Below are 12,173 nucleotides of genomic sequence, written 5' to 3'. Positions count from 1 at the left end.
TAATCCCTCACGGTTGACCATGTCGAAGGCCTTTGTGAGGTCAAAGAAGGCCATGTACAGCAGTTGGTGCTGTTCCCTGCATTTCTCTTGTTTTTGACGCCCGGTGAAGATCATGTCCATTGTGCCCCTTAGTGGGCGGAACCCTTCACCACATGGACTGCAGCGGTTCAAGAAGGCAGCTCACCACCACCTTCTCAATTGCAATTAGGGATGGGCAATAAATGCTGGTCTTGCCCGCGACGCCCACATCCCATGAAAGAATTTTTAAAAATAGAATCTAGAGTAGGAACCCTAGTGGACTTCTTCCTTCCCTACTGAGGGGTACTGAGGCCAGTAGTAGTAATCCTGGTACTGCCAGTTGAGATCAGCTAACTCAGCTTTGACTCGGGATTGATCCTGGTACCTTTTGGTTTGAATGGCTCAAAAACTTGTAGAGCCATCAGGAGAAACTCTGAGTAATATTTACTCTTAAATATAATTACGTTGGGCAAATATGAAAAGTCAAAGGAGAAATCTCTTTATAGTGTTGTAAAAATTTCATATACTTTGTCATATTTTGCTCAGATAAGACTTCTTGAAGCCCTCCAACTTTGCAAAATGTACAATTTCAGGAGCCAATATCTAAGCCAAGGACATTTAATTCGATGAAGAGGCCTCATAATTATCTTTTGCCTGTCTTGTTTCACGTTGATACCAGCCCAATGCTAATGCTTCCCCTAAATATTCCTCCATAAAACCAATACTAGATTATTGAGAATGGTAACTTCCATGGTAGATAGTTTAAAGTATGCCATCTAAAATTCACAAAGCCTTGGACAGAAGCTTTGTGCATATTAAAAAATTTCCTTCCCTTACCGGACATTTTTAGATGGACTCTTTGTACACTGTCTTGGTATAACCTGCAAGATTCTTGTACAAAAACAAAATACTAATGCTGGAAATCTGAAATAAATACAGAAAATGCTGGAAATGCTCAGCAGGTCAGGCAGCATCTGTGGAGAGAGAAACAGAGTTAACGTTTCAGGTCGACGACCTTTTGTCAGATTCTTGTAGTCATTTACTAACAGATTTTTTACCCTTCATTGGTTGGGAGGGGAGGGATGGACAAGGCTGTGGATCTCTATTTCCATAGCTTTTGTCTCCTTTGCTTTTTGTTATGCCTGCAGGATGTATTATATCAGGAAAGAAAGCTGACCATTGTCTGATCCACCTTCTGAGTTGAGAAGCTTCAATTCAGCTTCCAGTTGACCTTGCCCAGAACTGATGTAGTTCATTACATTTATTGGGAATTCTTGCCACAAATGTGCATCCATTTCCAGGTCTCATCTTGACCTAGCATTGTATTCTTCTAGCACCTTTTCCTTGTTTGAACATCTCACTTTCCAACACCTTTCCCACGTTGTGGCTGTACCTGAATACTGTTTTCATTTCTGGTCACCGAGGTACAATGGAGACATTCAAGCTCGAAGTGGTGCAGAGAAGAGCCACTAGGCTGATACCTAGTGTCAGATGAATGAGTTATGAAGAAAAGTTAGAAGAACCCTCATCCACATCTTTATCACCCTGAAGATTTATTTCTCTGATGCTATCCAACCTTCTGCCTCCACTTCAGCTCGTCCTACATGCCCATCACCTGTGTCCTGAATGAGCCCTCCCTGTCCCCAACTCCTTTTCTTCATGCTTTGAGATGTTTTCCATTTATACAAATAATTTGGACATAGGCAAGAGGAATATCATCAACATTTGCTGATGATACCAAACTAGAGGGCATGGCAAGTGTGAGGAAGAGTGCAAGCCATTACAGGAGGGCATAGACAGTTTAGAAGAGTGGGCAGATACACACCGATCCAGTTCAGTGCAGAGAATTGTGAGGCTGTACTTTTTGGGAAGTATGCCTCAATTGGTAAAACTCCTTAACAGAGTAGGTGCAGGTACACGGATCTTAAAAGGTAAGAGCACAGGCAGAAAGTCATAAAGACAATGGGATTCTGGGTTTTATATATAAGGACATTGAATATAAAAGCAATGAAGGGTTGTTGAATTTGTACAAGACATTGGACAGGCCACAATTGGAGTATTGCATGCAATTTTGGCACTCCATTATAGGAAAGGCATAACAGTCATGGAAAAGGTACAGAGAAGATTCACTAGGATTATAAGATTATACCAGGAATGAGAGGTTATAATTAGGCAAAAAAGTTTTTAAAATAGGTATTTTTTTCTTCATTTGAACAGAGAAGATTGGGGGGGGCGGTTCTGATAAAGATTTTGAGATGGTAAACAGTGAAAGATTGTTTCTGCTGGTTGATGAATTTGCAAAAGGGGCATACTTTAGGATTATTACCAGAAAAATGAAGAGGCAGTTAGAAAAATTCTTTCAAATAGTTATTGCAACATGGTATACTTTTACAAGTAGCAATTGAGGCAGAGATTATATCATTTAAAAAAGAAATGGATAAATATTTCAAAATTGAGAATGTAAAAGCATATGGGGAAAGCGCAGTTAAAGTGCTAGCACAGGCATGATGGGCCAAATAGCCTCATCCTGTGCTGTAAATCCTATGATCTTTAAGGAGCAATATATAATTGTTGGGAAATAAGGGGAAGAGGAATCTGGCATAAAATGATCTTCCACAAAAATCGCTAGTAAAAGGCAAAATATTTATACAATGTGAAGAGAACCCAGAGCACATATTTTAACTATGAAGAAATGCAGTACTGTCTTTCTCTGAATATTTGTTTTTTTCTTCTCAGCCAGTGACAACCAGTCAGCTCGGGACAATCAATAACATTATTCAAGTGAAGAAATCTGACTTTGAGGTGTTTGATGCCCTTAAACACGACTCACTGGAGTGTTCAGATACCTCAGGTGAGGAGTGTACAGCTGTAGATGGTACAATCTGTCAAAATGAAAATCGCAATTGATTTTTTTAACTCGTTTTATGGGATGTGGGCGTCGCTGGCAAGGCCAGCATTTATTGTCGATCCCTAATTGCCCTCGAGAAAGTGCTGGTGAGCTGCCTTCTTGAACCGCTGCTGTCCGTGTAGTGAAGGTACTCCCACAGTGCTGTTAGGGAGGGAGTTCCAGCATTTTGACCCAGTGACGATGAAGGATCGGCGATATACTTCTAAGTCAGGATGGTGTGTGACTTGGAGGGGAACTTGGAGGTGGTGGTGTTCCCATGCGCCTGCTGCCCTTGTCCTTCTAGGTGGAAGAGGTCACGGGTTTGGGAGGTGCTGCCGAAGGAGCCTTGCGAGTTGCTGCAGTGCATCTTGTAGATGGTACACACTGCAGCCATGGTACGCCAGTGGTGAAGGGAGTGATTGTTTAAGGTGCTGGATGAGGTGCCAATCAAGCGGGCTGCTTTGTCCTGGATGGTGTCGAGCTTCTCGAGTGTTGTTGGAGCTGCACTCATCCAGGCAAGTGGAGAGTATTCCATCACACTCCTTACTTGTGCCTTGTAGATGGTGGAAAGGCTTTAGGAAGTCAGGAGGTGAGACACTTGCCGCAGAATACCTAGCCTCTGACCTGCTTTTGTTGCCACAGTATTTATGTGGCTGGTCCAGTTAAGTTTCTGGTCAATGGTGACCCTCCAGGATGTTGGTGGGGGATTCGGCGATGGTAATGCAGTTGAATGTCAAGGGGAGGTGGTTAGACTCTCGCTTGTTGGAAATAGTCATTGCCTGGCACTACTGTGGCGTGAATGTTACCTGCCACTTATCAGCCCAAGCCTGAACGTCGTCCAGGTCTTGTTGCATGCAGGCATGGACTGCTTCATTTTCTGAAGAGTTGTGAATAGTGCTGAACACTGTGGAGTCATCAGCGAACATCCCCAGTTCTGACCTTATGTTGGAGGGAAGGTCGTTGATGAAGCAGCTGAAGATGGTTGGGCCTAGGACACTGCCCTGAGGAACTCCTGCAGCGATGTCCTGGGGCTGTGATGATTGACCTTCAACCACCACAACCATCTTCCTTTGTGCTAGGTATGACTCCAGCCAGTGAAGCGTTTTCTCCCCGATTCCCATTGACTTCAGTTTTACTAGGGTTCCTTGATGTCAAGGGCAGTCACTCTCACCTCACCTCTGGAATTCAGCTCCTTTGTCCATGTTTGCACCAAGGCTGTAATGAGGTCAGAACGAGTGGTCTTGGAGGAACCCAAACTTGGCATCAGTGAGCAGGTTATTGGTGAGTAAGTGCCGCTTCATAACACTGTCGATGACACCTTCCATCATTTTGCTGATGATTGAGAGTAGACTGATGGGGCGGTAATTGGCCGGGTTGGATTTGTCCTGCTTTTTGTGGACAGGACATACCTGGGCAGTTTTCCACATTGTTGGGTAGATGCCAGTGTTGTAGCTGTACTAGAACAGCTTGGCTAGAGGCGCGACTAGTTCTGGAGCACAAGTCTTCAGCACGATAGCCGGGATATTGTCGGGCCCATCGCCTTTGCTGTATCCAGTGTGCTCATTAATTAAAGTCAACTTATTAAGAAAAAGTTAACCTAGAGAAAAATATATGTATTTGGGGGGCAGGTGGATGAAATTGAACTTAAATTAATATGCATTAGCTTCTAGTAAAGAAAAAGAAAGACTTGCATTATATAACACCTTTCAAGACCTTAGGATGCCCCAAAGTGTTTTACAGCCAATGAAGTCTTTTTGAAGTGTAGTCACTGTTGTAATGTTAGAAATGTGACAGCCAATTTGTGCACAGCAAGGTCCCATGAACAGCAATGAGGTAATGACAAGATAATCTGTTTTTGGTTGTGATAAATCCATGTAGTGAGACAAGGAACTCCGAGGCGAGGTATGAGGATTAAGACGAGTACTTTATTGAACGACTGCGAGACAGCCAGGCAGGCCTGCTTCCAGGCATTGCACCTTTGCTGACCTTAGCAGGAAGCTAACCCCTGACCTTAGCAGCAGCATTGGCTACAGCACCACCTGGTGGATAACCTTAATCATAACATCCCAGATTACTGTGGTAAACCACTGTGTTCACTATTGTTGTTGTTGTTGTTGTCGTTCACTCTTGTTTCACTGTTGTGCCTGACTATGCCTCAGCTGACTCCGCCCCTGGGCTACCGAGTATAAGAGCGGCCGCATGGCAGCTCCTGGCATTCGGTCGTCCACTAGAGGCATAGTCCTGATCTGTCTGAAGTGCAATTCAGTAGTTAATAAAAGCCTGTCGTTCTGAACTCTGCTCAGCCTTTTATTAGAATTGATAGCGCATCAATTTTATTAACTACTGAAAAAAAAAAAAAAAAAAACGATGCTGCAGATTCTTAAGATCAAGTGCCTGGAACTCGACCCGCAAGAACCGGACTCGACTGCTAAGTTCTCGCATTGGCTGCACTGTTTTGAGTCCTTTCTGACTGCATCCGGCGAGACCGTCGCCGCCGATGCCGACAAGCTCAGGGTGCTGAACTCTAAAGTAAACCACCGAGCTTTTGCCCTTATCCGGGACGCTACGAGCTACCAGGGGGCTATCGACCTCTTGAAGGAGCAATACGCACGCCCGGTCAACTATGTTTACGCAAGACATCTCCTGGGGTCTGGCAAACAACAGCCCGGGGAACCCACAGAAGCATACATACGGGCGCTGAAGGAACTCGGCCGAGCCTGCGAATGCAAGCAAGTAACAGCCACGGAACATACGGAGGAGCTCATCCGGGACGCCCTCGTGGCGGGCCTCAGGTCCACTCACACACGGCAGCGACTGCTGGAAAGTAGCGAGCTCGACCTGAACTAGGCGATTTCACTCACCCTCTCGTTGGACGTAGCCCAGCGGAACATGGAGGCCTACTCCCCGGACCGCACGGCCGCCTCATGGATGCCGCAGCCGCCGCCACCTTGGGACGCGGCGCCGCCACGGGCCCTGGCCTCAACTGCTGCAGCGATGTCCCGCCCGAGCCAGAAATGTTATTTCTGTGGCCAAACCAAACACCCCAGGGCGCGCTGCCCTGCGAAAAACGCGGTCTGCTCTGCCTGCGGTAAGAAGGGACACTACGCTGGCGTCTGCAGAAGTCAGAAGACCCCTACCTCCAGCAGCGCCGCGTGCGATTCGTGGGAGTGGCCATCTTGCCTCCCTCCAGCCTCGTGGGGATCGGGATCGTCATGGGCGCCGCCATTTTGTCCTTCCTCTCCGACGCCGCCATCTTGTCCGCCATTCTGCCAACGGGCCCCCGACTCACCCACCGCCGCCTCACCGGGGTTCTACAGCGACGCCACCGACTCCACAGCGGCCTCCATCACGCTGGATCAATCCAGACCCCATCAGCTAGCCAGGTCCACGATGGACATCCAGGTAAATGGCCGCGCCACAACTTGCCTTTTTGATTCCGGGAGCACGGAGAGCTTCATACACCCTGATACAGTACGGTGCTATTCCCTCTCGGTCCGGCCAACGCGCCATCGGATTGCCATGGCCTCGAAATCCCACTCAGCAGACGTCGGCGGCTACTGCGTAGTGACCCTCTCGGTGAAGGGCTCCGTATATAAAAATGTAAAGCTATTCGTCCTGCCACATCTCTGCGCTGCCGTTCTACTGGGGTTGGACTTTCATTGTCACTTTAAGAGTGTCACCTTGACATACGGTGGACCTCTTCCCCCGCTCACTGTCTGCAACCAGCAGTTTTTAAATTGCCCGCCGCGCCCCACCTGTAGTCTCTCCACCCTCAAAATCACACCCCCCCCCCCCCTGTTCGCCAACCTCACCCGCGACTGCAAGCCTATCGCCACAAAGAGCAGGCGATACAGCACCGGGGACAGATCCTTCATAAGATCTGAGGTGACGCGGCTCCTGAAAGAGGGGATTATTGAGGATAGTACCAGCCCCTGGCGAGCCCAGGTGGTAGTCGTTAAGACTGGCAACAAGCAGCGCCTAGTCATCGACTACAGCCAGACTATCAACAAGTACACCCAGTTGGACGCATACCCCCTCCCCCGCATAGCCGACATGGTTAATAAGATAGCGCAGTACCGCGTTTTCTCGACCATTGACCTCAAGGCAGCATACCACCAAATCCCTATCCGCCCTGAGGACCGCCAGTACACAGCTTTCGAGGCAAACGGCCGCCTTTTTCACTTCCTCGGGGTTCCTTTTGGCGTCACCAATGGTGTCTCCGTCTTCCAGAGGGAGATGGACCGGATGGTCGACGAGAATGCGTTACAGGCCACGTTTCCCTACCTGGACAACGTGACCATCTGCGGCCATGACCTGCAGGACCATGACGCCAATCTTGATAAGTTCCTCCGCACGGCCCAACTCCTAAACCTCACGTACAACAAGGAAAAGTGCATATTCCGCACAGCCCGCCTCGCTATCCTTGGTTGCGTGGTGAAACACGGAGTCATCAGTCCTGACCCTGACCGGATGCGCCCGTTGATGGAACTTCCCCTGCCCCACTGTCTCAAGGCCCTCAAAAGGTGCCTGGGCTTCTTTTCCTATTACGCCCAGTGGGTCCCTCATTATGCGGACAAAGCCCGTCCACTTATCAAGTCCACTTCCTTCCCCCTGACGGCGGAGGCCCGCTTATTCACCGTATAAAAGATGACATTGCCAAGGCCACCATGCACTCGGTAGACGAGTCCATCCCCTTCCAGGTGGAGAGCGATGCATCCGACTTTGCCCTGGCCGCTACCCTTAACCAGGCGGGAAGACCCGTGGCCTTCTTTTCACGAACCCTCCAGGGCTCCGAACTCAGACACTCCTCTGTGGAAAAAGAGGCCCAGGCCATTGTGGAGGCGGTGCGCCACTGGCGGCACTACCTGGCCGGAAAACGATTTACCCTGCTTACTGACCAGCGTTCAGTTGCTTTCATGTTCAACAACAAGCAGAGGGGTAAAATCAAAAATGACAAGATTTTGAGGTGGAGAATCGAACTTTCCACCTACAATTACGACATCTTGTACCGGCCAGGGAAACTCAACGAACCCTCAGACGCTCTATCGCGAGGCACATGCGCCACCGCGCAGATCGATAGACTACGGGGCCTCCACAACGACCTCTGCCACCCGGGGGTCACCAGGTTCTTCCATTTCATTAAGGGCCGCAACCTGCCTTACTCCATCGAGGAGGTCAGGACCATGACCAGGAGCTGCCCAGTCTGTGCAGAGTGCAAGCCGCGCTTCTATAGGCCTGACAGAGCAAACCTGATCAAGGCCACCCGCCCTTTTGAGCGCCTGAGTGTCGACTTTAAAGGGCCCCTCCCCTCCTCTGACCGCAATGTGTACTTCCTCAACATAGTTGATGAGTACTCCCGTTTCCCTTTTGCCATCCCCTGCCCGGACATGACCACCGCTACGGTCATTAAATGCCTGCACAACCTCTTTGCTCTGTTTGGTTTTCCCAGCTATATTCATAGCGACCGGGGCTCGTCCTTCATGAGCGACGAACTCCGTCAGTACCTGCTCATGAGAGGTATTGCCTCAAGCCGGACCACCAGCTACAACCCCCGGGGGAACGGACAGGTTGAAAGAGAGAACGCGACGGTCTGGAAGGCGGCCCTCCTAGCCTTAAAATCTAGGGGCCTTCCGACCTCCCGTTGGCAGGATGTCCTACCCGATGCGCTCCACTCCATCCGGTCACTGCTGTGTACAGCCACCAACGCAACCCCCCATGAGCGAATGTTTGTTTTTCCCCGGAGGTCCACATCCGGTAACTCACTACCACACTGGCTGACGTCCCCAGGGCCCGTCCTGCTGAGGAAGCATGTAAGGTCCCACAAAACGGCTCCCCTGGTAGAGAAGGTTCACCTCCTCCATGCCAACCCCCAGTACGCCTACGTGGCATACCCGGACGGGCGGGAGGATACAGTCTCCATTAGAGATCTGGCACCCTCGGGGTCCACTGACCCGCCACCATTGCCCCCCACCACGACCCCCTCCGACACGGCCCAAAATTCAGTAGACCCAATTCTCACCCCTGTCCATTCCACCCCAGTAGACGGCATGCCGCGCCCCCAGGACCAGCCGGAGCCCACTCGCCCACCCAACACCAAAGGGGACAATACGCCGGTGCTGGACCCCGCTCAAGACGCGTCGTGGGAAGCTGTACCATCGCAACCGTCGCCACGAAGATCTCGACGGCAAACGAGGCCGCCCGACAGACTCGCCTACTCGAACTTTTGATACACATCACCCCGCCGGACTTAATTTTAAACGAGGGGTGAATGTGGTAAACCACTGTCGTTCACTGTGTTCACTATTGTTGTTGTTGACGTCGTTCACTCTTGTTTCACTGTTGTGCCTGACTATGCCTCAGCTGACTCCGCCCCTGGGCTACCGAGTATAAGAGCGGCCGCATGGCAGCTCCTGGCATTCGGTCGTCCACTAGAGGCATAGTCCTGATCTGTCTGAAGTGCAATTCAGTAGTTAATAAAAGCCTGTCGTTCTGAACTCTGCTCAGCCTTTTATTAGAATTGATAGCGCATCAATTACTATATCCCTCCCCCCCTTAAGATTTCAGTATGAATTTCTTAACAAACAGCCATTCCTAAGGGTCACATAAGAAGTCTCTATTCACCATGTTCCATACTTGACGAATCTAACAGGTCAGTATCAATCTCTCTGGTGGCTTGCGAGCCCTTTGTGAACGTCTGACAGTAAAGTCCCTGCTTGTTTGTGGTGAAGCCACCAGCTGTTCCTGAGCAGTGCTCGGAGTAGCTGACTCTGCAACGATGGTTTCCTCTTAATGAATGGGTTCCTGTGGAATTGCCTCTGTCCCTGGTGTTGGCACCACAGATGAACTTGGATAACTGGGGGCAACCCTGTCCTCAGCCATTGCATCTGGAACCTTCATTTCAATTTCCCCTTGTCTGGTAAGTATCTGATCTACGTGTCTGCGTACTACCCTACCATCACCCAACATGACCTTGTATGATACGGGACCGGTCATTGAGTCTATGAAGCCAGGAATCCACTTGGGTCCATAACTGAAATTCCTGGTAAGGACCGCATCTCCTTCTCCAAAACTTCGGCTCTTTGTTCTTTTGTCATGGTTCTCTTTTTGTTTGTTTTGTCTGTTTTCCATTTTCCTTTTTAGGTCTGGGTGGACAACGTCAAGAGTGGAGCGTAGTCTACGACCTAATAACATCTCAGCAGGAGAGAGTCCTGTGGTGGATTGAGGTGTTATTCTGTAGCTGAACAGAACTCGTGACACTTTGGCTGCTAAACTCCCTTCTGCACTTTTTTTCATCATCTCTTTAAATGTTTGTACGGCTCTCTCCGCAAGTCCATTTGAGGACGGATGATATGGGGCCGAGGTCACCTGCACTATGCCATTTTTCCTCAAGAACTCTTTTGTCTCTGTACTCACAAAACAAGTGGCATTGTCACTTACCACGATCTCCGGTAGCCCTTGATTACTGAAGCTCCGACGCAGGCAGTCTATAGTAGTAGTGGCGGAAGCAGAATTTACAGGATAAACATCCATCCATCCATTTGGAATGTGCATCAATGATTATGAGGAACATCTTCCCCATGAATGGACCCGCATAATCTAAGTGCAATCTTCTCCATGGTTTATCCGGCCACTCCCAGGGGTGGAGAGGAGCCGCTGCTGGTGCCTTCCGGTGTTCCTGACAAGTGCTGCATGTCTTGACTAGATTTTCTATCTCCTCATCTAGCTTTGGCCACCACAAGTAACTCCTAGCCAAGGCTTTCATATGTGAGACCCCAGGATGACACTGATGTAGTTGCTCTAGGATAGACTGTCGTGCTGGCTGTGGAATAATCACTCGTGCTCCCCACAACACGCAACCATCCTGCACACTCAGCTCTGTTTTCCTGACACTGTCGGGTGTGAAGTCAGCCCCTTCCGGATGCTGTGGCCATCCCCTCACCACATATTCTCGAACTCTAGACAGTACTGGATCTTTACCTGTCCATGTTCTTACTAGCTCTGCAGTCACAAGTGCTGTGTCAGTGTCCTCCAACATCAACACTCTGTCCTCTGGAGCTGCACGGATAGGTGTGCCTGGCAGTGGAAGACGGCTCAAGGCATCTGCGTTCCCATGATACTTGCCCGCCTTGTAGACGATGACATACTCATATGCCCTCAACGTCACGGCCCACCTCTGGATCTGGGGTGACACCATCTGTGGAACTGCTTTCATTTAATTGAAGAGAGAGATGAGGTTTATGATCGGTGCATATGGTGAACTTCCTGCCATATATGTACTTGTGGAACCTCTGTAACCCAAACATTACTGCTAACCTCTTTGTCTAACTGGGAATAGTTTTTTTCCGCTGGTGTTAGAGTTCGGGACATAAACCCTATTGGTCTTTCAGTTCCATCTTCCATGCAGTGTGAAAGAACTGCCCCCACCCCGTAAGGTGAAGCATCACAAGAGAGAATGATGTCTTTCTCTGCATTGTAGTGAACCAGCACATCCGACGACAGCATCAGTTTCTTGGACTGTTCAAATGAAACCCCCCGCTCCTCTCCCCACTGCCACTGTGTCTCCTTGCGCAGTAGTTTGTGAAGAGGTGCTAACACAGTTGACAAGTTTGGTAAAAACCTGTTATAATAGTTCAGCAGTCCCAGGTAAGCTTTTAACTCAGCCACATTTGTAGGAGCAGGGGCATCCTGCAGTGCTTGTACCTTCTCCTTGAGTGGATGGAGCCCGGCGGCGTCCACTCTGTGTCCCACGAACACTGCCTCATTCCCCAGGAAAGTGCACTTACTCCTCTTATGCCGGAACCCTGCCCTCTCCAATCTCTGTAGTACCTCTCTCAGAGTGCTCAGATGCTCCTGGTCGGTTCTTCCCGTCACCAGAATGTCATCCAGATAGATGGAAACATGTGGAATCCCTTGCAGTACACCTTCGATTGTCCTCTGGAAGATAGCTGGACTAGATGAGACACCAAACGGTAAGCAGTTATATGTAAACAAGCCCTTGTGTGTATTTATGGTGACATACTTCTTTGATTCGTCATCCAGTGTAATCTGCAAGTAGGCATGGCTCATATCCAACTTTGTGAATTTCTTTCCTCCAGCCAGGTTTGCAAAAAGATCCTCAGTTTTGGGAATAGGATACTGCTCTAGTTTGGACACCCGATTGACTCTCAATTTATAGTCTCCACAGAGTCTTACCGAATTGTCCGGTTTTAAAACAGGTACTATGGGAGCTGCCCATTCCGAACATTTCACTGGCTCCAGTATGTTCTCT

The 12,173-nt window shown here is 49.2% G+C and overlaps 1 protein-coding gene across 2 annotated transcripts in view; it reads left to right on the top strand.

The window, feature by feature from the left end:
* Positions 1 to 12,173, top strand: part of LOC147122011 (5'-AMP-activated protein kinase subunit beta-2-like) — a 42,103-nt gene that overhangs the window by 13,878 nt on the left and 16,052 nt on the right. For both annotated transcript variants that reach the window (XM_085982657.1, XM_085982658.1), the window contains exon 5: positions 2,755 to 2,869. In XM_085982657.1, the coding sequence (XP_085838783.1) occupies positions 2,755 to 2,869 (115 nt within the window). The remainder of the gene's footprint in view (positions 1 to 2,754; positions 2,870 to 12,173) is intronic.

Source organism: Somniosus microcephalus, chromosome 3, assembly GCF_052327205.1.
Source record: "Somniosus microcephalus isolate GS21.2 chromosome 3, FLI_Smic_1.0, whole genome shotgun sequence".
Lineage (NCBI taxonomy): Eukaryota > Metazoa > Chordata > Chondrichthyes > Squaliformes > Somniosidae > Somniosus > Somniosus microcephalus.
This window is presented reverse-complemented; position numbering and strand designations above follow the sequence as displayed.